This window comes from Carassius gibelio, chromosome A13 (assembly GCF_023724105.1).
Source record: "Carassius gibelio isolate Cgi1373 ecotype wild population from Czech Republic chromosome A13, carGib1.2-hapl.c, whole genome shotgun sequence".
Taxonomy (NCBI): Eukaryota; Metazoa; Chordata; class Actinopteri; order Cypriniformes; family Cyprinidae; genus Carassius; species Carassius gibelio.
Window position 1 is genome coordinate 22,950,279 of NC_068383.1, and position 26,536 is coordinate 22,976,814.

The window sequence follows — 26,536 nt, forward strand, 5'->3', positions numbered from 1 at the left end:
ATTAATTTAAAGTTTGTTTTGCAGAGGAAATTCTATTTTAGTGAATTTCTCTCTGAGACCTTACGTCACAGTTTTAAGTCTGGATGTTCTGTACAGAGCACATTCACGGCTTTTCAGAGATACCAAATGTTTGGAAGTTTCCCCATGACCACTCCCTGTCCTTGGTCATCAAAAATGGCCGACAATTATTTTTATTTTCTTAAACAGGACTTTTTAATGTCCTGGTGTCCTTTACAGGGCATAACATATGAATAAAATAGAATTTTTCGAAAAGGTTAATTTTGCCTTTTCTTATGGTCTAAACAATCACATTACATTATTTTTGTGTTGTTTTTTTTGTTTTTTTTTTTGTATTAGTCAGGAAGATATTTTATTTATTTATTTGTTATTTATTTTATTTATTTATTTGTAACTTATTTTATTTATTTAGGGAATTTTATTTATTTATTTCTTTTTTAGTTTTTGCTGAACTAAAACTAACCCACTAACACCAGTTCAAGGGTTAGCAGGCGAACTTGTCAAGATTATGTAAAGGCAACCACCCCCCCACCAAAAACAAAATATGGATGAAAATTTCTATTTTTAGGATCAATACAGTTGTTTGAATGTTTGCTTGCTTACTTTGTGACATTTTTAGGAAGATTAGTCTAATTTCTACAACACTGTCATTGCGATTATGCAAAAAAAAAAAAAAAAAAAAAACATGATCTTTTGTTGCAAATATTTTATTTAAATTGGTAAATGTAAATGAATAGCATGTATACATTGCAGTAGCATGTCATATACCACATTTAATGTATGCTGATAATAATTACAATTAATATAAAATAATAATAATATTGATAAATAAAATAACTATATTAAACTAATGAGAATCCAATAACAACCAACACTGTTGTGCATTGCAGTAAATCTGCTGAAAAGTTTCTTTTCAATTTTCTAGTGAAATGTGACCAATGTGTGTCTTAATGAGATTCATCCTAATACTGACCCCTAGTGTGGAGTAGTTTAAACTTGTAAAGTGTTTATATGTGTTGAAGGTGGTGTGTTTTTTTGGTTTGTAGGTCTTCACAGTTCATCCTTCTCTTCTCCTTCACAATAGCAGGATGCCCTCTGGCCATTCATGAAGGGCCTGCAGCCCAAAGTCCACACAGTGTTATACATTGTGTCTGCAAAGGTCTCACAGGCTGTGGGAGAAAAAGGCCATGATGGGAATTTGTCTGGTGTACAAAAGTGCTATTGCAAATGACAATCCATGTAAACAATCAAAAATATTGGTTAACCATAATAGATAATGGATCTGTTGTAAAAGATCTGTTGTAAAAATAATAATTAAATATAGCGTGTGTGTGTGTGTTCCATACCTTCGACTTTTGACATGAGGCCCAGACTCTTCTTCAGGTCACCACAGATGCTATGGAGGCACCAGCGGAATTTGGTGTCACAGCGGTACTTGTTAGAGCCACAGGTTTCATAGCAAATGTCTAGCTGATTACAACATTTGGTCATGGCCGGGACACCCATATCAAACTGTAGAGTAACAGCAAATTGCAGAACATGAGCTTTAAAAAATTCACACTTCACTGTTAAAACACAAACAACCAAATGCAGCTCAGACACAGATAGAACTTGTTAGTCACAAAAAATGGAACAGGCTATGTGACTTCATCCTTTCAACGTCCCTCTCACATTAAAATGAATTAATGAAGAGTGTGTATGTATGGTACTACCCAAACTATAATATATATATATATGCCAGGAATTAAATGCATCATACAATTTTAAACAATATCTATCAAATGTGTCAATCTTTGCCGTGAAAAAGTTAAAGACTCCTGCCTTAGTTATAGCCAAGGTTATTTAAGGGATGCATTGAAGGAGCATGGTTAGAGTCGCGTCGTATTTCGTAAAGTTGAAACAAGAAGAGAATTACATTTGTCACCCATAGAGGAGGATTGCTTTCTGATTGAACAGCTTAACTTCAAAGTTGAAATTTATTCAAGATCCAGAAATTGCACAGAGGGCTGTCAATGAGTCTTTGTGTGGAAAGTAATCGGCACACTTGCGTTCCTCTTTCCTGACAGAAGTCCCATCAGCGCTTTGGCTGAATGCCAAACTCAACCTTTTGGATGTTCACCTCGTCTGTGCTAGTCTCTCAATTTAGGACCACCATATCTGAAATTGTGCTGGCCTGTGCAATACTAGTCACGCAGACCCAGACTTTTAACTTAATGTCATTAGTCCACATTGCAACCTACTATGGCCAAGAACCACCCACTGACTGAGTCTGATGTGAAACAATCAAACTACGTTTGTCACAGTTAGGGGTTTATTTGAAATTTATATATTCTATTATATTATATTACATAATATTATATAATACTATATTATATTTACATTAGTTGAGATAATGGGTTACACTTTAGTTTAGGGACCAATTCTCACTATTAACTAGTTGCTTATTAGAACGCATATTTTCATATTCATTCATATTCATTTTCATTTTCAGAATTGGTCCCTAAATGAAAGTGCAACCAGATAAGTTGTAATAAATCAAAAGAGTATCTAGTTTACTTACCACTAACCTGGAAGTGAGATATCTACCAGCTTTTTTGAAGGCCAGCGTTACTGTATATAAATTTCACTGTACTTTGAACCCTAAAGTCATCGGTCAGTGCTTTTCTCCATTAAACATGCAGGACTGTCTCTGTTTTATCAAGTATGAGATACAAAATGTATGAAACTTAAATGTTAAGAGGTGGTTTTGGATGGATATTTTATATATAACTTTGATTGATTGACCAGTCCACATTTCATTAGCAGGATTCCCACAGGTCATGCATAGGGACAGAAGAAACAGTATCAAATCTTCAAGGTGACAGATTGGGCATTGCTTAATGTTAGTAGAAATAAAAAGACACATACACTGTTAGGTACCTGGAAGCCAAGCAGTGAGGTGCTACAACCATCAGGCTCTGGCATTTGATAGCCAACACGAGGCTGAGGAGCTTTACCTGAAAAACAGAAATAATACTTTATAATATATCATATCTTTAATATGTGATTAACATAAAGTTGTTGTTGACCTTTATTGGAATATATTTAATATAACAGTAGCTTTGAGAGCTTTATGTGGGAGAAAATCAGAAGCAGTTACACATTGCATTATAAGTGGGTCCACTTATAAAGAACCAAAAACATAGTTTTCCATGAATATTTTCCTGGATGACTCTGGACTAATTTGGCTTCACACTGTTTCATAAGTTACAGTATTCAACTTTGGTTACCTAAAATAAATAAAAGGTACCATGCAAAAAACTGAATCTAAACATATAAAACCCATGTTGTTCTCTCCGATTTTATTTACCCACTACAGTTCATTCAGTATATATACTTTTCTTATACATTTATTTAAAAGTATCTATTGTGGAAATGTGATCTTCCGATTGAACTGAAGGTACAGTTGTGTATCGCTTGCATAGCTATTCAAAACTTTACAAATTTGTTCATAAAATTACTTCAATGTAACAAATAGAATTAAAACAGCAGAGGTCCTAAAACAGAACCCTAGGTAACTCCAGCGTCAGTAAATGTGAAATATTTATGATCAAGGTTTTTATTTTTTTATTTTTTTATCATGATATACGTCATTCATTTCTATGTGAGTTTTTTTTAAGCTGTTTAATCATTTATTAAACATATATGGCTCATAGGTGTTAATTTATCCAAGAAGTATTATAAGCAAGTGAGATTTTCTTGCTACAGTATGTCCTGTAGGGTGAAAAGATTTCCATGTATGATAATTAATTAAGTTAATTTGTACTCAATTAACAGTCAAAGGCTAAGCAAAAACAAGCAAGTCTGACATTCTAGAAATAAATCAGTAATATAAAAGAGTCAGGAGATAAATAAAGTGCTCCCTAATTTCCCAGGCATAAACATATGAAATGCTCTGATTCTTTACTGTCATCAGCAGAATGGTGTGATCGTCTTGCACAATGCCACACCATGTCAGTCAACATGAGGAGTGAGAACAGATCAGTGAGGGCATGTTTTACTTAAAAAGCCGATAGAGAGCCATGTCCTGTGAATGATCCCTTTTGCATTTAAATGATTATTCTCAAATCATTAAATTAAATTCAAATGTATTTAGTTTTGCATTAGTAGAGTCAGTTCTAAACACTATATGCAGAGGGTAAAGCACAATAAACATTTCTTTCAATTAGCTGTATATTCATGCATATTCAGTCATTATTCACCTTCTTTACTGTTGTTGTTTTTCCATTGGAAACACAGAACGAAAAGTTTTGAAGAATACACAGTACACAATCTTCTCATTTCCATGACAATTTATAATGACTACATCTGCCAAGCTTTAAAAAAAAAGCAAAAAGAAAAAAAAAGCATATACTAAAAGTATTTATGCTTCTTTTTGGAGATTGAAAGACTTGGACACAAACAGTCAACAGTCTGAGCTTTTAATGTACAGACTCACATACTTTTGCATTCTAGAGCAGAAGGAAAGGTTAAAGTCTTCGCCCAAAGCATATAGTGTGATAGAGATCTTAAAAGTTTTTAGAATGCACACAGAGCAAAGAATAAAATACAAAGACTATTCCACTAAAACACAAATACTGTTTCACTTACCATATCTACAGCGGTACTGACATACACCATCCCGACCTCCCATCAGCTCTAGTAAGGAGTCAAAATACCCATTCACTGCCTGGAAACTCCCTCTGATAGAACCGAAACCCCAGTCCAACTCATCCTCCGATTCTTGAGTGGAGCTCTGGGTCTCTGCTGGTTTTCCCTCTAAAGGGGCATCTGCCATCAAAATGTTTTCTGCCTGGTTCTCCCCATTTGCAGGAACATCTGGGGTTTCACCAGCCAGAGCTTCAGGTAAAACAGACCCGTCAGCTGGAGAATCCATTGCAGCTGCATCATCAGAAGCCTGGATAAGGGTGGCAGCCAAGCATGTGGAGATACATAGCAGGAGCAGTGTCAACGGACGTAGAAACATGATGTGGCCCTGGGTCCTATGAGGTCTGTAGGGTCCAAGAAGAAGGGGAGACCGATAAAGCCAAAGGGCTTAGAAGAAAGAGTGAGCAGCACAAATAGACTTTGCTGATAGAGCCTCGTGGAAGGGACTTTGACCTGTGATTAGATCAAGCAGACAGCAAGGCATTGATTGGTGCTAAGGTTAAAGGTAAGGTCCAATCTCTTGCTGAGGATTGCTCTATGCTTGAGTCACACTCACCCTTTGTAATCAACTTTTTTTTTTTTTTTGCTTTGATTACCTGCAGTTCACACTTTGCCTGGAAAAGGCTTTCTTCTCTCACACAATAATTTTATCTAGTTCTTGTGTTTCAACTATTGACAGACTATTGGTATTCTTAAAGTCCTATATTGTGCTCAGCTTTTTGGTTAAACAAAATTTCTGTGAGGCATATTGATTGCATGAATGAAGTAATACTGGATTGCAAGGCTATGATAAGATTTATGGCTCAATAACATGCCATTTATTTTCTTTGTCCTGTGTAATAATATAATAGTATTAATATATTTTAAAACGAATACACTACAGAGACCCGAATCTAATTTATGGTGAACATGTTTTTAATTTCTGAAATTAAAATTCTTTTTAATATTTTTGGGAAGCATAAAAGTTAGTTTAGTCAGAAAAGACATAACAGGCTAAAGGTTTGGAAAGAGTTGAATGGATTCTCTTTGAAAATATGAGGTTGTTTATTTGGATTTAGAACACTAGGTTTTTACATTATTAATATTTGACTGACATTTATTAATCTCTTCAGTATGCACTTATGCTGTATAGTTGTTAAAGAGGTGTGTCTGCTGCTGATGTGCAGTTGTTCACACACTTTCTTATCACATGGACTGCAATGTCACTGATTTCAAACGTGATTTCAAACTGTTTCTCACACCAAGCATCACATGGATACAGAGGATTTAAATAAAAAATAAGATACTTTCATGATCATTTTATTTAATGCTTGTGCATGACAGCATACTAATAAAAATGATGTGCCCCCACTCTCTATTATAGATCAGTGTGTGACCCATGGTAAACCAAATAAATATTACATGATAATGGTTAAATGATCTCTCTCTCTTTTCACGTAAGGATTCTAAGATTTTTTGTACCAAGAATAATAATATACAATTTAATACAATTATAATTAAGCACAGTTTAATGCACTTGACTGATTTGCCTAATTTTGGAATTATAATGTTTCATTCTGTTTTGACTTGCCATTTCAAAGACTACATTTTAACAATACTACACTTCATTAAAATGTGTGTGTGATCATTTAACCATTATCATGCAATATTGTATTTATCTTTTTTTATCATGGGTCACATAATATGCTGCCAGATCTCAGCCTGATTTGGGCCACACTCCTCCCACCAACAACCGGCCCTCATATTGTTTGCCGTGATCCACGCCGTGCCACCATTGCCACACATGGCCCAGCTCTGGCTGAAAGGGTACATGCCATTGTTGACAGGAGGCCAGCAGTGCCAGCTTGAGGCCACATTTGGGCCAAGTCCGTTTGTTATGTGGGTTGGCCCACATGGACCTGGTTCCCGAAATCTAATGTTCTTCGTAACAGCACCTTCCCTGGCAGATTTCTCCGAGGAAGGCACCTGCGTCCAGACCTCTGGAAACTTCATGTCTGGTCCTTGGACTTGATGCAGAGGTTCTACCTGACCTACCCCAGGGGGTAGTTAATACCATCACTGCAGCATCACTTGGTACTAGAGCACCATCCACAAGACAAGTTTACGTCTAGAAGTGGAACCTGTTCATCGAGTGGTGTTCTTCTCATAGAATATGCCTGATCAGAGCCGTGCATAGTTTTTGCAGCAGGGGTTGGGGTGAAGGCTGTCTCCCTCTACCTTTAAAGTCTATGTTGCTGGAATTGCTGCCAATCATGACCCAGTGGAAGTGAAGTAGGTAGGTAAGCATGGTCATCAGGTTCCTTAGGGGGATGAAAAGATTTAATCTTCCCTACCCCACCTCTATACCTTCTTACAGCAGGGCCCATTTGAGCCTTTGCAGATAGTTGAACTGAAGTTTCTGTCAATGAAAACCCTGCTCCTGCTTGCACTGGCCTCCATCAAGAGGGTAAGGGACCTGCCAGCATTTTTGGTCTACAAATTGTGCGTTGAGTTTGGGCCGGCTGACTCCCAGGTAATCCTGAGGCCCCGGCCCATCTATGTGCCCAAGGTTCCCATTACTCCCTTCACGGATCAGGTGGTGACCTGCAAGCACTGCCCCCAGAGGAGGCAGACCCAGCCCTAGCTTTGCCCATCCGAGACTTAAGAAGGAACGTAGATGGGACTCTTTGTCTGTTACGGAGGCTGGCAGAAGGCGAATGACAATTCTAAACAGCGGATAGCTTACTGGAGAGTAGTCGCCACCACCATGGCTTATCAGGCACAGGGGTTGCCCTGCTCGCTTCTACTTTGGTGCTGGCTCATGGCACCTCACTGATGATATTCGTAGAGCTGCAGGCTGGACGACCCCCAAACGTGTTTGCTAAATTCTATGGCCTTTGTGTGGAGCTGGTATCCTCCTGTGTTCTCACCTCAAATGGGTAGAAGCATTGAGAGACCCGGATAAGTGTTGGCTTGCTGAAACCGCTCCAGAGAGTTTGTACTGTAGACCTTTCGAGCTTCGGTAGCCAGACGTGGCAGAACGTCCAGAGCCATGCCCTCACTCAATGAATCTCTGAGAACCGGTAGAGGGCTTGGTTCCATACGTAGGGACCTAAGTGGATCCCATATGTGTAAAGTATACGGAATAGCCTCAGAGCCTGTGTTTCTCCGGCAGGCTTTCTGCCATTTCCCAAGAAAGCTACAAACACCTCTAATCATCCCCATGTACCTAAACAGGTGTTCATATGTGCTTCCGAACCTCCTTCAGGAAGGATGGGGCTTTTGCAACGTTCCTGTTCCAAGTGGAACAGTTATGTTTTCTCAGTGTTGTCCAGTCTCAATGAGTGAGTAGGACTATGACAACAGTGACTAACCTACTTGTTGCGAGCCTGGCCTACACCGAGAAGGGGGCACAGGATATTCGCACAAGACACTGGAAGGGGCAACATTAATGGGGTTTTGGTAGGGATCCCAATTTGTCAGTCATTACTGACGTGACGTCGAGAGTGACCGAATTAAAGGGAACATCTCAGTTTATGTATGTAACTCTCATTCCCTGTGCCACAGCTGAGCGGCTGGGTTACCGGCTCAGCTCCTCAGCGCAAACCTGGTGTGCGTTACACCTGCTTCCTAATTATGCTCACGCTGTGATCAGCTGGATGCAATCACCACATGCCAATGTGCTTTGGCTCATTGAGTTACACTCGAAGTGGATTGGTCTCTTTAAGCGTGATCTCAATTTGTCAGGCATTACCAACGTGACGTCTCCATTCCCTCCTTTAAGGAACCAGAGTTTTTTTTGGCCAATAGATGGCGGTAAGCACAAAGGATTTAGAATGGATTGCTCACAGCTTCAGCACTGCAGCTATGATTAGTAATTTATCTCACACCTGGATTTCAAAAGTTTCTTTATACAAGCAGTTCTGATTCACTCTTGTGTCCAATATCAAAATAACCATCACAAAACGGTTTCATTACTTTTTTCTTTTTCTTTTTGCATAGCTTTATTGTGCTTACCATGTTTCCCCTGCTGTTAAAATGTGGTAAGACACACACCCTGATGTAAAGAAAACCTTTCATGTCATCCAGAATAATTATAGTTGTAAACATAATGTTGATCTTAATAAAGAAAATTAAGCTGAAGCTGATTTACCCGTAGTTGTTCATGATATACATTCAAAGGTAAGATGAGCTATTTGGACACTTGTGTAACATGTTCAGGTAAAATCTTTGTGTTACTTTGCTAGGTGTACTTTGCCTGTGTGAAAACACACTGCCACCTGCTGAAAAAAATTCTGAACAACAGGCTTATGTTTATGTACTACTTTATTTTTGTGTAATACTATATATTAATTCCATCATTTCATATAATTGCACATAGTGCTGTTTCTATTTCAATATCCATGGCAAAGGAAGTAAATAAATAAATAAACATACATACATACATAAAAATTTGCAAAATACATATTACACAATTTGTATTCGGCAGAAATATTTAATAAAAATAATTACTGCTGCTCATACATTTAGAGTTGAGACATTTATCTCCGGCAACAGTGTGCAGTCTCTCTAAATGACCATTTGCTTTATTACATAATGCACAATTTGTTCTGTACAAAACAAAAATGCAAAACTTTGTATAAAAAATATAAGTTAATTTAAATTTAACTCCAATTAACAAAATAACAATTGTAATAATCAATAATTGTGTCAATAATAATATAATAGGAGCAATAATATTAATAACAATGATAATAGTCTCTAAACATAGTGCATATGAGGGGAACGACAACTGGTTGCGCATGATCTTGGGTGACTGAGGCGAGCAGTGCTGAACAGATCCTCTCAACTCTGACTCTGTAGTAAACTGGGTTGGCAGCATTACACCAGAGTGAACACACACACACACACACACACACTCGCATGGGATCAGAAAGTGCACGACTACCTAAGATAGCACCATTAGAATGTAGCTTACATCTCCAAACTCCATCACTCTACACACAGTGCACGTCGCATGCTGACACAACCATTGGAAGCCTTGATTAACATTCCCATATCCAATGGTGTACACCATTGGTACACTTAAAAAACGAACAGGAATCTAGAAGCAGTTTGTGACAATATTGATTACATTCAGTCCTGCAGTATTTACAGTGGGCCAGTCAGAGCTCTGCATGGACTGCAGGTGCATCTTACAGATACAGAGGCAAACATTTTTGTTTGGTCGCAACTTGAAATTCAGCTTAGTCTGCATTTGACAACTTGTAATGTAGATGAAATAAATCTTACTCTCCATAAGGTGCAATTGTCAGTGTCAGGTGCATTTTCAATTGCCCCTTCAATAAGCTCCGTCCCATTGGTTACTGTTCTTTGTTCTCACAAATTTGTGCAGACTGTTCCGTAGAAACTGGAGCAGAATGTGCTCATAAAGTGGTGAAGAAATGTGACATTACAAAGCATTATTCATCTGTTGATTATGTGTAAAGAAATGTTTGAATTTTACAGAAACAATAATCTTTGGAGACTGTGAATAATGTTGATTTGGGAATGAGAGTTACAAACTTTAATCCACAGTATGAACTTCTCATGGTTTATCAAAATGTGGAAGGGAATGTTATGCGTTTTTTTTTCTGTTCTCATTATTAGTTTTAAGTGTTGTGGAAACATTTTTGTAAGATTTCTATCCAATTACTTTTAAACAATCCAAACATGCACAAATCTTATGTACATTAGGAAAGAGGAACAGTTTGTCTGGTTTTATGGTGGATGCACTAGTTATTAAGATGGGATTGGTTGGGTATTTTGAAGGTGGCTAGTCCACAGAGTTAAAGGGAGAGGACACCAAGAAATTAAAATTCAGCCATTATGTACTCTTTAAGTAAACCAATGGGCAAAGTCAGAAATGTACCAAAATAATAATTTTAATTTTGGATTATTTTTCACCAAACCATATCATATGCCCTCAGAACATTTGGAAAATGTGATCAATCTGTGATCTTTTTATTTAATGTTTAAAGCTGATCGCAATTCATATTATTGCCATTATATGGATAAGCGTAACCAGCACTTTATAATTATTATTATTATTATCGCTCCTTCTGGTCTGAAAAAGAAAGAAGGTTATGCAGCTCTAGAATAACAACAGACTTTTCATTTGTTTAGTGAAATGTAATTGAAGTCTGCAGCCTCTAAAAAAAAAAAATGTTTATACATGTCTCTAATGAATGTATTAGTATTTGTCTTTTTATTTCTCTACAGGTTCAGTCATTTATTTTTTATTTAATAATTTATTTATTTTGTATAAATTCATTTACAGATTTGGTGGAGATGTAGTACCTTAAATAATAATTTATAGTAATAAGAATAAAAACAATATCAAAAATAATCAGAAATAGTTCCATAATGAATGCTTGCATAATCAACCAATCAATTTGGTTGTGTAGATTTTCTTTTTTGAACAGATTTTGGGTAACCTTACTCACTCATGCAAACAATAATGACAACATATCTGCTGTCTGTTAAGTCATAATTTCTTTGTACACAGACAAGTTCTTATAGTGAAGATGTAAAGAGATGGTATATTTTTTCCCTCTTGAGGTTGAATTATAATGTTGGTAAAATCATAATTTAGCATTTCACAACCTCTCTTTTCACCCTATTCATTTTTTACTGTTTTTGAACATCCAACTGGTGTCCTGCAGTTGATGTTAAAAACTTGCATTGAATGAGCAGTGGCAGATTAAGACTCTTTGGTGTCCCTTGGCAATGACAACTAGAGCCCATTGGCTCAAGTAATGATAATAATCCAATCTGTTAATCACTTCAGACTTCTAATGGCCAACAAAGAAAGTGTGTAGACTTTTTAGAGTCATTGTTGTCCTCCGCTCAACTTATACAGTGCTTAACAAATTGATTAGACCCAATGTATGGTTTGTGCCACAGCTGCACTAAACTAACAGTATTGGTGATTACCAAAATAATTTTTTGTATGTTTCTGTAATGGTTAATCCCCTAGTATGTATAAGCTCTTTAGCCACAGTCACATTTCTAATGCAAAAATATAATTATTGCTTTATTAATTTGTTTTATTGTTAATTATTGGAGTTTATAGGAATACAAAGATAGACTGCACAAAAGGTTAATCAAAAGCAAGTCTTTGGGAACAACTAGAAACTATGTGGAAGTCAATAACAACAGAGATTGTGGAAAAGTACATAAAAACAATGCCAGCAAAAATGCAAGCTGTTATTAAGGCCAAAGGAGGCCATTAAAAATAAAAATAAAATAGGCTATATAAGCAGCAAGTGATTAAAGAATATTCATTTGTTACAGATTATTATTTGCCTAATAAATGACAATAATTGTTTTGTTTAATTAATTTGTTAAGCACTGTATAAAGCTACATAGTTTTGTGAGTAAGTTTTCATGGTACAAAGGAAAGAGAAACATTTGATTCCTTATTTGACCCCTTTTAAATGTCAATAACACTATGAGCTTCAACGGGTTAAACTTCACATCAGGTTCTAAGATGCTGAAGATCTCAGTGAGGAACACCGTGACTTGTGTGTGACTCTTGTAAGGTTCAGAGTGAAACTTATGCCATCACAAAAGCTCTTTGATTTGGAAGGACACGCTTTAGGGGATTTTTGTTTCCAGCTCCACTCAGAATAGGCTGTATTTCTTCATTCAAGTACTGCAAAACATTTTTGCTCAAAATATTATATAAAACATCCATCAGACCACCAGAGCGATGGGTTTATCGTGCCTCATGCACCTTAACTGCAACTTAACATTCTTTCTGTCTGTCTTAAAAATGTATCCATTCAAGTAGCTTTGTGTACAACATTTGTGACCACAGCAGGATAAAAAAGTACCATTTTAAACTACACGAACCATCTTCTAGTTACGAGTCACCCAACCAGCTCGTAACTCAGGTTCGTATTTAAGGCCTCTTCAAATGTAAGACCAGGAAAGCAACCGAGATAAATAAAAATAATCATCTAAATAAAAATATGCAGAAGCAACCTCCTAAGGAAAAGTACTGTCATTCTGCTGAAGTTATCCCACACAGAGTGGACTTGAGTCCCAAACATCAACGGGGGGAGCCCTGATGTCATTAGAGTGTACGCCTCCATCACCCACTGAGGTAACATTATGTTTTGTTTCTTTTTTCTTTATGTATCCATCCCTGCTTGCCCTCTGCGCTTCCTTCTTTCTCTACAGGATATGGGACTGTCCATAGGAAGTCCAGTGTGTCTGGCAGGGTGTACTGTAGGAGGCACTGTGGGACAGGTCCCAGGGATTTAATTGTCCACTTTTACTGGTCCACTGTCTGATGTTTTGCTCAGTTCAGCTTCGTCAGTGGAAGCCCACGCAGACGTGTCCTCTCCTTGCACGATTTGTTCCCATTGGGCCAGGTTTTGCCTGCAAACACAGGTAGCTTTTCACATTATCAATGCAAAAACAAAACAGTTGGTCAATAGTTTAAATGTGGCACAACATTCCACAAATTAAGTAAATAAAGTGAGAAATATCACACATTTTTGCCTCTGAACTATTTTTTTTTTAACATTATCATGAGAAATGTTTCTTGAGCAGCAAATCAGCATATTAAAATTATTTCTGAGGGATCATGTGACATACTGAAGATTGTAGTAATAATGCTGAAAACTCAGCTTTTTTATCACAGGGATAAACTGCATTCTAAAACATTTTAAAATAGAAAATCAGTATTTATTATTATTATTATTATTATTATTATAATTATTTATTTTTTTAAATATTACATTTTATTCAGATTTGTTGTTGCATTTCTCAGTTGTGCCATTTGATTATAAATTATATGGTTAATGGTGATTTAATCAATGGTTACAGTTGCTGTGTTGAAACACTGCTTTTTAATTTATAATATAACTTGTAACTTGGATGTAAATTGAATTAATTTATTTTAAAATCTTAAAAATGCATTTATTCTCAATTCCTTTATTTTATTTTTATTTATTTTCAGATAAAGTATAAAATGTAACTGTGCAAGTTCTTCCTCACAAAAATAAAATGTAAAAACAAACAAACACATCAACCCTGATAAGTAGCAAAGATAGCTTTGATTTGTTTAAATTACTTTTTTTTGTCTTTCTTATACTTTTAAATTGATCCAACTGACTGTTAATAAAATCTGTTTTTGAGTATTTTCTTTATTGATTTTTTATTTTATTTTATTGATATGTTGTTACAACCCTAAAAATAATTATAAGTAATAAATTATTAAGTAATAATTGAAGGGTGTCACTAGGGTAATGTCTCAGGAATGGAGGGAACGGAGACATCATGTCTGATGACTGATGAATTGGGATCTCGCTTAGAGACCAATCTACTTTGAGTGTAAACTAAACGAGCAAATGCACATTGACATGCGATTATTGTATCCAGTTGCCGCTAATCACATCCTGAGTATAAGTAGGCAGCCGTTGCAGCACAGGCCTCTCAGCAGTGGTACAGAAGCTGTGGCAACGGGATGAGACATCTACGTTCCCTCATTCAGGGTGCAAGGGTTACATACATAACCAAGATGTTTCCTTTCACACTGTTTTCCTAATTAATGTTGTTCAGTTTCTTTGACACAATCTGTTTTGTATAAAGTGCCATATAAATAAAGGTGACTTGATTTAACTTTCAGTCGGTCACTTTCAATGTCACGTCGGATGACTTATGAATTCTGATCCCTACCAAAGGGGCACAGATACTGCACTTTCGAGTGTCCTGTGGAAGCCTCCTGTGCCCCTTCTTTTTGTCATAGGCCAGGGCTTACCACAAGAAGACCAGCTACTGCTGCTTTGGCACTAACCACTCAGTAAGACTGGATAACACTGGGAAAACATACCCTTACCATTGGAAAAGGAATGTTGCTGAAGCTCAATCCTTCCCGAAGGAGGTTTCGGAAAGCACTTGTACATAAGAACAACCATTTGGTTGCATATGGAAGATAAGAATGATTGTAACCATCTAGGAAAATAGCAGGAAGTCTAAAAGTCTTAAAAAGATGCACTCGTAAATTCTCTTTTAGGAAAAAAGCTATTTTAGCGTGCTGAAGTGCACAGGAGAGATGGCTACCTGCAATACAAACAGGGTGTAGTGCAGCCTGATGTGTGCAACCCACTTGACATGGGAAACTACCACCACTGAAGCACTGTACTGCCAACACGAAGAGCTCTCAAAGAGCGCACTGAATTCATTAAGTCTTTTTCTCTCAGTAGAGTAGTTGGCACGGCTCCGAAGTGAAAAGTTGAGTATGCACTGCACGGGCTGCCTACTTATACTAATGCAGTGACCAGCAGCAGCTGGATGCAATAATCGCATGCCAATGTACATTGGCTCATTTAGTTTACACTCAAACTAGATTGGTCTCTCTAAGCAAGTGAACAGAGACAATGCTATTAGGGCAATCCAAACTGGAAGACAGAAGGTGGTCAATCTAAATTGGTCAAGTTTTATTTATTTATTTTTAATCCAAGATTTTAACTCTTTAACTGCCAAGTTCATAAATGAGGTGGTGAAGTAGATATGGAGAGTTTTTGAACCTCTTTGCGACTCAAGACATATCGCAATGGGGACTAGACGCTATGGTACAGACCAGGCTGAGGCTTCATCTGTACGCCTTTCCCCCTATCCCTCTGCTCCCGGGAGTTCTGGCGAGAGTACGCTGGAACGGGGTCTGTCTTTTATTAGTAGCCCCATTCTGGCCGGGCCCAGTATGGCTCGCAGATCTGATCTCTCTTCGACTACTCTCCATGGGAGATTCCGATCAGGACAGATCTACTCTCTCAGGGGCAGGGCAAAATAATTCACCCTCGCCTGGAGTTGTGGGTGTGGCCCCTGAGGGGGCACAGCTCATAGCTTCCGGTCTATCAACCGAGGTTGTTGAGACCCCTCCCCTCCAATCCAGAGCTCATTCTACGAGGCAACTGTATGCGCTGAGGTTGAAACTCTTCTCCTCATGGTGCAGAGATCGCCTGCTTGACCCTGTTAACTGCCCAGTTGGTAGGGTTCTGGGGTTTCTACAAGCCAGGCTCTTTGCGGGGTTAACTCACTCCACCTTAAAGGTGTATGTGGCGGCCATAGCTTACCATGTCCCTTTCAACGGTCAGTCAGTGGGTAGACACCCCCTAGTTACATGTTTCCTCCGCGGTGCACTGATGCTGAGACCTCCAGTATGGTCCCGTGTTCCCCCGTGGGACTTGGTTGTGGTGTTAGAGGCTCTTTGTAAAGCTCCATTCGAGCCAATACAAGATATATCAGATAGACATCTGACCCTTAAGACTGCCCTGTTACTGGCTATTACGTCTCTAAAGAGAGTTGGAGATCTTCAGGCCCTCTCGGTGGCCCCTAACCACTTAGACTTTGACCCTGGTATGGCCAAAGCATTCTTATACCCTGGAGCGAGTTATGTTCCTAAAGTTCCCTCTGTTACGCCACAACCCATAGTACTGCAGGCCTTCTGCCCTCCTCCCTTTCAAAAAAAAACTGACCAATTGCTTGTTTGCTACGGTCCTCCTAAAAAGGGTTTCCCTGCCTCTAAGCCAGACCCTTAGTCGTTGTATAGTCGAGGCTATCAACATCTCCTATGAGTCCTCTGGTCTTCCCCTTCCTTTGGGAACCAAGGCTCACTCTACTCGTGGTATGGCTGCCTCTAAGGCCTTTCTAGCAGGTGTGTCCCTCTTGGACATCTCTTCTGTCCTCTTGCCTTAGCTGTGCTCTTCGGATACACACTAGGCAGGGGATTGGTAGTCTGGCAGTGTTGGCACATCGTTCCCCAAAGCGCTTGACAAAGCTCGAGATCCTGAAGAGGAACGTCTCTAGGTTACGAATGTAACCCTAGTTCCTTGAGGGAACGAGACGCTGCGTCACAGAGCCATACTCCCGGCACCCCTGCCGGCGCTTGCTTCCCTACTCGAAGCTAAAGCCGGCTGCGTGGCATGTGCCTTTATAGCTTCCTGGTCGCTACGTCACCCCGCCTGTGATGTCACGCTCTTCCATGGGACAGATTGCACACGATATTCAGATTTGATCTTGCCAAAGTTGTTTTCACAAAGCGCTTGACATAGCATCTTGTTCCCTCGAGGAATTAGGGTTACATTCGTAACCTAGAGACGTTTTCATCCACAAACATAACGAAAGGGTAATGAATTTACCCACAGTATACCGTTGAGTTTTTGAAAAATTTCAAAGCATTTTCCCAAAATATGGGTCAAAATAAGATTTGTCACCAAAAATCATTCCATTAGCTCAAACACAGAGAAAGTTATGGCCAAAATAAGACTCAACTTTACCCCCTAGTGGGCGAAAACGTCCCCAACAACGCATAAGGGTTAAAACACATTTTTATCCCGCTTGCGTTGCTTTACTACTTACACAGGCTATAAAGCATTGTTACAATACACATCATGGTTTTTAATCATATTTTTAGGGGGGGGTAACCCTCAGAATTAATCACAATAAACAATACTTCCATAAAGTATTATTGCTCATTAGCCTATAAAGTAACATAGCCACTAGGTGCATTAAATATAAAATTACGCTGACGTGCAGTCGCAGTTCTGCATATTTTTTTGAACAAGGCTCATCCAGGAATCTGTTTTATAATATTAATTTTGCCAAGTAGATTTTGAAATATCAGTCAATTGGTTCAATTTGCTTAATAAAAGTGCTTACAAAGGCGGATGATTATATCACATCATTGGAGAATTCATGCAGTCAAACATTGTGTTGAGCATGTGACTGACCTGCAGGCTGTAAGCAGAGGACTGGAGGGAGGAAACAGCTCTGACATGGTTGTGTAACAGGGAATAGCCACAGCATTGTAAAACCCCACCTTAGAACATGGAAATACATAAAAATTGGTTCGCAACTTCAATTTAGCATTTAACAGTTAACCTAATATAACAGCACACTTCTAACATGAAGGCATGGGATAGGAGAAGCAATGCTCTTCTAGGAGTGCAGGGGGAGCTTGATAATGACAAAGTTCTGATTTACCTGTCCCTGGGGAACCTCATCCTTTTTATCCCTGTCCATCATAGGGATGGGCTGCATTCCAATCTTCTTCATTTCATCCCCCTATCATTAAAAACAAGATTAACAATTTCGCTTACTCTTCCCATCTGAGGTATGGCCTGCAATTTGACATACCACTCAAAACAATGCAGTGATTTGTATAATGATTTAATTTATTACACAATATTGTTACAACAAGATTTATGCTCGGTTAAAAATGATTAAAGCTTACCTCAGCCCAGAACTCAGCATAGATGTCATTGGCTGTGAGTCGTGTGACGGACCACAGTTTGGTCACAGAGCAGAGATCACAGGCCGTCATCATAAGACCGATCACACGGTCCCTACAGCGGAAAAATAATCATAAAGCAATTCATCAGCGGGATCATTTCAGGGTGTGAGTTACACATACTGTACTAGGAATTCTCTACTTAAGATACAAAGTTATTGCTTTGCTTGAATTATGTTATAATAGATTTCAAAAATGTCTAAAATCATAGAGTATTGACAAAGCACCCATTTCATTCAGTTTGGTCAAATGTATCCAAAAAACCCCCCCAAAAACTTAAAACACCTAAAATATTTGTTTTGTGAGACATTCATTAATACAGCTTTTAATTTACACTGATTTGATTTTGTAATGTCTAGGTGCATTATGATAATTAGATTTTTGGAAAATGTGCTTAATTGCCATGAAAATAATAATCAGTGTCATAATAGAAAATAAAATATATTTTCTTCGGTAACTTTATTTTAAACCGATTTATTTACATGTTACATGTACTTACTAAAGTATTAACAGAAAATTATGGAAACTCACAAGCAGCTAACCCTAAACCAAACCCTAACCTTTAACATACAGAAAGTGAATGCAGTTAATTATTCAGTACTTATGCATTTACACTAAGAAAATTTCACCTTCAAATAAAGTTTAACAGTTTCACTCAAGCAGTATGTTAATAACTGTCACTCACAGTTTTGAACCTAGACTTTATAGTGCAAGTTCCAAACTAAACTTCATTCATGAATGAAAATATTTTGTAACATGATATTGATGTACCATTTACATGGTAATGCAATGTCTAATTTTAAAATGGGTTTTAAAGGATGAATTTTGAGATTTTAAGTTTTCAGTTGATAAATAATTTCTGATGATTTCTAAAATGTGATAAAGAAAAAGGCAACGAATAAGTCTTTTTTTTAAAACAAAGGTCAAACACCTGTTATATTTTAGATTTTTGAGTTTCCACTCTTGTCATAAATGAATCTATTACTTTTCCTACATAATTTTTAACAAAAAACATCGGTAAAATATATATTTGGGAGTCTTAGACCTTTCCAACGATATATAGTTCGTCAAGATTAGATTAGATTTCATTGTAATATAGTGAAGTAAATTTAGGCATCCCATATATGGGACGGGCTGACAGTTATTCACAGCCTATGGCACTGTTTCTGTGGCTCCCTGAAAATATCTCTGAAGTTGAGGTAAGATTTTCAAGAGTTCTCTGATAATGGAGATAAACTATGACCTCTGACCTGTGAGCACGGTTGTTCAGGTCCAGTGCCCCTGTGGCCATCAGTTCAGCCAGCTGCTTGCGGTTGCCAAAGTACAAAGCAAGGTCTGTAGCGATGATGGCCTTCCTGATGATCTCCAGCACCTGCTCATACTCACTGGAAGTCAGGTTGGAGAAAATATTGTGCCCTTCCAGCTATGGGAAAAAAGAGATCAATAAAAAAGCAAAAGCTCCACTTATGGGGCGTCTGGCTCTGCTGGAGAGTTACAGCAAAACCGAAGGGACATCCAAGAGATGGTTGACAACTCTTGAGCAAATTGTGATCTATTCATAAATGTCAACACAACATAGGTAAAGCAATTAACACCCAGAGTTATTACCACCCATGCAAAACAGGCAGTAAACAGAATTAAATTTAAAAGACATTTGTGTACATTTTCTTGTAATTGCAGCAGTAATTAATAAAAAGATGATTAAAGGAAAATATAGTTAAAACTGGGAATATATCCACACGTGTGATGCAGTAAAGTTCACTTCTGGCATTAAAAAAAAGAAGCTGAATCAGAGTGTTGGAGTGGTGATCTACAGTCCTTTACAACTGACATGTAACATGGGGATCTGAAATGCATTTAGCACATATTTTGGGGGCATGTTTGCACCGATACCTGATTTGTAAATAAATGGCAATACCATTTAATAAAATGAAGCTTATAGCATTACAGCATTAGGTGACAATAATTTATTCCTATCTATATCTATAATGCATTACTTTTACATTTACAAGAAAATATCTAAGTTACTTTTAAAATAATTAATGCAAGTTACTTTGTTTTCACATTTATTCACTGACACATCTCTAGTCTCCTTAATGAGAGACACTGTGAGTAAGGTACAGAGGCATTTCAGAGGCTTATTCATTTCTCTTTTGGTGTGAAATAGTGATGTGTCGTTCCTGAACGAATCGTTCTTTTTGAATGAATCTTTTAGGTGAACGAATCGTTCTCGTAATCCACTGACACATGTTTCTCGTTCAGTGAAGTTCCTCCCTCCACAGCAGCGCGGCGCTATTAGTAGCGCATGCGCAGCTCGGTGAACCGGGTAACTGAACCATTTCATCCTGTCAAATAATTACTCAACCTCGAGCCAATAGCCTTCGAGTATGAGATGTGACAGAGTATGTGATTTGTTCAATGTAGTGAACGAATACGCCCTTCAATGAACGAGTTTCATATGAGTCTGAACTAGATCTAGAGATCTTATCATTCGTGAACGAAATGACTCAACTGATACCCATGTCGCTCTTGCACGAGTTGAATGATTTAGTACATCTCGTTCGTGAATGAAATGACTGAACTGAAACACATGTCAATCGTGAACAAGCTGAATGTACGGATACATGTCGTTCGTGAATGAAATCAACTGTTACATAGCTTATCTCGTTAGTGAACGTAATGAATGAGAGTAAACTGGGTTAGTCTGCCATTTAGCATGTCAATCTCAGAAAATGCAAAGGTACAGTACTGTGCACATACGCTTGTTTTGATATTTAGCAACTCCACGTTTAATCCCCGATTTATGAATGTGAATATATAATATACAAACTGTCTGACCAAACAATTAAAATGCTAATTAGGCAAGAAAACCTTGTGCTTTGTTCATATAAACAACTTACTTAGACTTTATATATTGAATGCGATTATACACACATTTCAATAAAGCCAGATCAGTTTTTGTAACAAGTGAATACGTTAGTTGACTTAAGACATAACACATAATACACTCTTTTTTGCCACCTGTTGGCATATTTTGTGTAATACGAAGAAATGATAACTGAACGAATCATTGAACGATTCTGAACGAATCATTTTGGTGAACGAACTGAAAATGAACGAAACTCTAGAAAGAATCATAATTTCCACCACTAGTGTGAAAGGGCCTTTATAGTTATCAAAAATATAACTTTCGGATGTGTTGTTATTTAAATTAAATAAGAAAATAAAAATAAAAGTAACGCAAAAGTAACGTAATGCATTACTTTCATAAAAGTAACTAGGTAATGCCGTTAGTTAATTTTTTTATGGAGTAGCGCAAATATTGCAATTACTGTTAAAAGTAACTTGCCCCAAAACTGGACTTTATTATGGCAAGTTGGCAACAAAATGAAACATCTCAGGTTACTTATGTAACCATGGTTCCTTAAGTAGGGAACGGGACACTGCATCCTCTAGGGGTCACTTTGGCGAACGCCTCATTGTGAACAGTGTCTGAAGCATATATTGAAAACACCAACAACGCGTTGGCCGGCAATAGCCCATTACGTCACTATTGGTACGACTATAGTATAAATAGGTGCCGGGAGAACATGTCATCCACTTCTTCGTCTGAAACTTGCATTCATAGCATGGCAGGAATCTAAAGGATGCAATGTCTCGTTCCCCTACTCAGGGAACCATGGTTACATAAGTAACCTGAGACGTTTGAACTGTGTCCTCTAGTGGTTGCTATGGGGAATGGTATACCCACGCCAACATGGTGAGGGGAGTGCAGGCCAGAATCATGGCGATCACTAAAGTACCAACTCTACCATTTCCATGGGAGTTGCCCCTGGGACATTAGACGGCTGTCTGTGACATTATCAGCGAAGGCCTAGGCTACATACCCAAACTTCCCTTTTAGGGCCAGACTCCTGGGCCCGGGGTAGAGCTCAAGGCTTGGAATCAAGAATAGATTCCTTTAAAGGGATACAACCAAGAGCCTAGCATCATACCAAGTCTTGGCCTGTCACACAGGGGCTACCGCTTGCTATTGTATAATTGATGAAGGAAATGTCTCAACAGATCCCTAGTATTAACACCCTGTTTAAATAGGTGGAGTGGCACCCAAGATGGGGCTTTTACCAGCAAGAAAGGGCACAAAGCAACGGAGAAAAATCCTCACCATATAGTATTTTAGAAAAGAATGCAGAGTACTAGCATGCAAACTTACCACAGTGTTTATATTAGAAAGTGCACAAAGACTTCACGTGCACACTTACCATAACATGGATTTTAGGATACTGTTCTAAGGGACTCTCATGACACTCTGAAGGAGCAGCTCAAAGATAGAATGTTGCATCCCAAAACCTATATGTTCGAGAGTCACCAACTTTTTCTAAGGTATAAATGCTTGAGTGGCTAGCAATAGATATGTAGCTGAGGGGGCAAGCACCCAGCTCTAAAACGAGAGGGGAGCTCGACCTACCGCTGCTCTGGGTAAACAGAGAACTCAACTCTTTCGTGAGAGGAGAACTCCGAATTCAACAAAGGAATAGCCTGCTCTCAAGCACTGCTAATACTACAATGCGAACAGCCCACTGAGTGATGAATCCAACTCCTCAGAAGGGGAGAGAACTCGAGTGGTGGACAGGAAGCACTATGTTCACAATAACCATCAATGCTGATGGAAGCGATGCTTCAAAGTGTGTTAATAGACACACTGGTTGAGCGGAGTCCAAGGTACGTCTAACCAACTCAGAGAAAGGGAACGAGGCTAATATGCGTAACCCTTACCATACAGGATTTTAGAAAGTGTGCAAAGTGTTCAACAACTTTTCACAGCAGGGGTTGAACGAATAAATATAACACAGTGCTACCCACATGGTTATTGCTCCTATAACAGCTAATTTGTATCAGTTTTTTTTGTCTTTGGGTCGCTATATTTCTCAAAGATTTCTGCTTGAATAACACCTTGAGCACTACCACACTGAGCACAGGTACCCCATAAGGCTGTGTGCTCAGCCCACTGCTCTTCACGCTGCTGACCCATGACTGCACTGCCAAGTTCAGCTCCAACCACATCATCAAGTTTGCGGATGACACAACTGTGGTGGTTCTCATCAGCATCAACGATGAAACACACTACAGAGAGGAAATGGCACAGCTGGCTGAATGGTGTGGCACTAACAACCTTTCCCTCAAAGCTCGACTTGACTTAACTTGATTGGGAGAAATTTCCCGTCAGGTCCTTTTGATGTTCTCACTGCGACGCAATGCACAGCATGCATTCAGTTCCCACAGGAGCTAAACACACTCCGCCCAAACACTAGATTACCTTCGAAATCAAGTGTGAGCGAAACTGCTGCTGCAAATGCATTGCTATTCCCGAGTGGCAAACACACTCATGCAACCGTTGTCAACAAACTCTGTTAAATTGTGAAATACATCCCCCTTAGTAGTCCCATCAATGCATCACAATGAGCACAGCAAAGCGCATCCAACTCCCTCGCTTGCTCTTCATCACACACACCAACAGAATGCGAGCCATGTGAACTGAAGGTATTAGAGCAAATCCTCTGGTGAGAAACATGCACTCCTAAATGCTGTACGCTTCAAACAAAACAGTCAATAAAGACAAAGAAGAGGATGACGTGTTCTCCCAGTGCCTGTTTATACTATAGTTGCACTGGTAGTGACGTCATGGGCTGTCGCCTGCCAATGTGTTGTTGGTGTTTTTCACTGTATGCTTCAGACACAGGTCACTGCGAGGCATTCCCCATAGCAACCCCTAGAGGTTGCAGTTGAAGTTCCATTGAAAGGGAACTGGCTTTATCAAGTGTTCAAATTTCTGTTCTTGAAATGTATGCACATTAGTGCAAATTCACATTTAGCGTGTGTCAAGGCAGCTATCGTACTGAGCCTGCACAGTGTGTAGGAGCTTTACCTGTAAGATGGACACCGTCTGTGAAAAGTGATGCTGTTCCATGGTGGATGTGGAATACAGAGCAGCCAGTGGATGGTCAAACTTCTGCAGATAACTGTTACTGTAGCCGCGGTGGTCCAGGTCATGACATAAGCAGGCAACAAGCAAACCTTTCCTCTGTGTTAGAAGACATAAGCAGTGCAAGGAAGTAAGTCAGTGACAGTAAAGGACCAGTTTACACCAAGAATTATAACTACAAAGGCAACTATAATGTTAACTATATTAGCAACCACACCAGCAGACAATAATGGTCTGTTTATTATAATTTTGCACTGAAGTTGATTTGTCTAAAGCTCTAAATGTTCACGCTTTAAACTGAATAGCTTCTGAAATTGTATCGCTTCTAAGCTGTAAAAAAACATTCTGGAAGGGATTCGTTGTTATCATTGCTGTTGTTTAATTAAAACGATTATTAAGGGGGTCATATGATGCGATTTCAAGTTGTCCTTTCTCTTCGGAGTGTTATAAGCTGAATAGATAAGATCCCAAAGAGATCTAACCCAAAGAGATATTCTTTATAGAAGTTAATACAGTATATCAATAAGACAGTTACTTCAGCAATTATACAATAGCAAACTCCCGCAAAATAGAAATATCTAAACATAAAATATCTATAACAAATAAATTGTTATTCATTTATTGCACAAATCCAACATGAACTAATATAAAATATTAACAAGTGCAAGCATATGCAGAGTTTTTAGGTTATAAAACATGTTTGAGCAATCAGTGCTGAAATTTGCATGCTCATGAATCCTCTCAATATAAGACATGAATAGGTTTTTTAAGAAGCTCTTGGTACATACATACATACAGTATTGTTCAAAATAATAGCAGTACAATGTGACTAACCAGAATAATCAAGGTTTTTCGTATATTTTTTTTATTGCTACGTGGCAAACAAGTTACCAGTAGGTTCAGTAGATTCTCAGAAAACAAATGAGACCCAGCATTCATGATATGCACGCTCTTAAGGCTGTGCAATTGGGCAATTAGTTGAATTAGTTGAAAGGGATGTGTTCAAAAAAATAGCAGTGTGGCATTCAATCACTGAGGTCATCAATTTTGTGAAGAAACAGGTGTGAATCAGGTGGCCCCTATTTAAGGATGAAGCCAACACTTGTTGAACATGCATTTGAAAGCTGAGGAAAATGGGTCGTTCAAGACATTGTTCAGAAGAACAGCGTACTTTGATTAAAAAGTTGATTAGAGAGGGGAAAACCTATAAAGAGGTGCAAAAAATGATAGGCTGTTCAGCTAAAATGATCTCCAATGCCTTAAAATGGAGAGCAAAACCAGAGAGACGTGGAAGAAAACGGAAGACAACCATCAAAATGGATAGAAGAATAACCAGAATGGCAAAGGCTCAGCCAATGATCACCTCCAGGATGATCAAAGACAGTCTGGAGTTACCTGTAAGTACTGTGACAGTTAGAAGACGTCTGTGTGAAGCTAATCTATTTTCAAGAATCCCCCGCAAAGTCCCTCTGTTAAAAAAAAGGCATGTGCAGAAGAGGTTACAATTTGCCAAAGAACACATCAACTGGCCTAAAGAGAAATGGAGGAACATTTTGTGGACTGATGAGAGTAAAATTGTTCTTTTTGGGTCCAAGGGCCACAGGCAGTTTGTGAGACGACCCCCAAACTCTGAATTCAAGCCACAGTACACAGTGAAGACAGTGAAGCATGGAGGTGCAAGCATCATGATATGGGCATGTTTCTCCTACTATGGTGTTGGGCCTATTTATTGCATACCAGGGATCATGGATCAGTTTGCATATGTTAAAATACTTGAAGAGGTCATGTTGCCCTATGCTGAAGAGGACATGCCCTTGAAATGGTTGTTTCAACAAGACAATGACCCAAAACACACTAGTAAACGGGCAAAGTCTTGGTTCCAAACCAACAAAATTTATGTTATGGAGTGGCCAGCCCAATCTCCAGACCTTAATCCAATTGAGAACTTGTGGGGTGATATCAAAAATGCTGTTTCTGAAGCAAAACCAAGAAATGTGAATGAATTGTGGAATGTTGTTAAAGAATCATGGAGTGGAATAACAGCTGAGAGGTGCCACAAGTTGGTTGACTCCATGCCACACAGATGTCAAGCAGTTTTAAAAAACTGTGGTCATACAACTAAATATTAGTTTAGTGATTCACAGGATTGCTAAATCCCAGAAAAAAAAATGTTTGTACAAAATAGTTTTGAGTTTGTACAGTCAAAGGTAGACACTGCTATTTTTTTGAACACACCCCTTTCAACTAATTGCCCAATTGCACAGCCTTAAGAGCGTGCATATCATGAATGCTGGGTCTTGTTTGTTTTCTGACAATCTACTGAACCTACTGGTAACTTGTTTGCCACGTAGCAATAAAAAATATACTAAAAACCTTGATTATTCTGGTTAGTCACATTGTACTGCTATTATTTTGAACAATACTGTACATACATAGCCTCCATATAGCCTATACATACATGTCTGACATGAGAACAGAAACATTTAAATAAGACTTAATAGGAAATATTTATTGGGAGCATGTATGCT

At 38.3% G+C, this 26,536-nt stretch overlaps 2 protein-coding genes across 3 annotated transcripts in view; both read right to left on the reverse strand.

Moving 5' to 3' along the window:
- Positions 1 to 709: 709 nt before the first annotated feature.
- LOC128026677 (group XIIB secretory phospholipase A2-like protein) lies at positions 710 to 5,124 on the reverse strand. 2 transcript variants are annotated; one of them, XM_052613930.1, is made up of 4 exons: positions 4,648 to 5,124; positions 2,926 to 3,014; positions 1,365 to 1,530; positions 710 to 1,187 (listed from the first exon to the last, which is right to left on the reverse strand). In XM_052613930.1, the coding sequence occupies exons 1-4, from the start codon at positions 5,021 to 5,023 to the stop codon at positions 1,069 to 1,071; spliced, it is 750 nt and encodes a 249-aa protein (XP_052469890.1). In that variant the 5' UTR covers positions 5,024 to 5,124; the 3' UTR covers positions 710 to 1,068. The 2 variants fall into 2 exon arrangements, with proteins under 2 accessions (XP_052469890.1, XP_052469891.1); XM_052613931.1 differs by having other exon boundaries at positions 2,938 to 3,014; positions 4,648 to 5,123.
- Positions 5,125 to 9,006: 3,882 nt separating this feature from the next.
- LOC128026670 (cAMP and cAMP-inhibited cGMP 3',5'-cyclic phosphodiesterase 10A-like) overlaps positions 9,007 to 26,536 on the reverse strand; it is a 111,263-nt gene continuing 93,733 nt past the window's right edge. Inside the window, exons 17-22 of the mRNA XM_052613921.1 lie at positions 23,952 to 24,107; positions 19,276 to 19,448; positions 17,969 to 18,080; positions 17,719 to 17,799; positions 17,466 to 17,554; positions 9,007 to 13,110 (exon numbers count right to left, since the gene is read on the reverse strand). Coding sequence (XP_052469881.1) covers positions 12,990 to 13,110; positions 17,466 to 17,554; positions 17,719 to 17,799; positions 17,969 to 18,080; positions 19,276 to 19,448; positions 23,952 to 24,107 — 732 coding nt within the window. The 3' untranslated portion in view covers positions 9,007 to 12,989. The remainder of the gene's footprint in view (positions 13,111 to 17,465; positions 17,555 to 17,718; positions 17,800 to 17,968; positions 18,081 to 19,275; positions 19,449 to 23,951; positions 24,108 to 26,536) is intronic.

What these genes read in the sequence shown, in the direction of transcription:
- LOC128026677 (XM_052613930.1), bottom strand. Translation starts at nt 5,023, where the DNA reads ATGTTTCTACGTCCGTTGACACTGCTCCTGCTATGTATCTCCACATGC. An exon ending in TCAGTACCGCTGTAGATATG is followed by an intron (nt 3,015 to 4,647) that starts GTAAGTGAAACA and finishes TCTGTTTTTCAG; the next exon opens with GTAAAGCTCCTCAGCCTCGT. An exon ending in CCTCATGTCAAAAGTCGAAG is followed by an intron (nt 1,188 to 1,364) that starts GTATGGAACACA and finishes TTTCTCCCACAG; the next exon opens with CCTGTGAGACCTTTGCAGAC.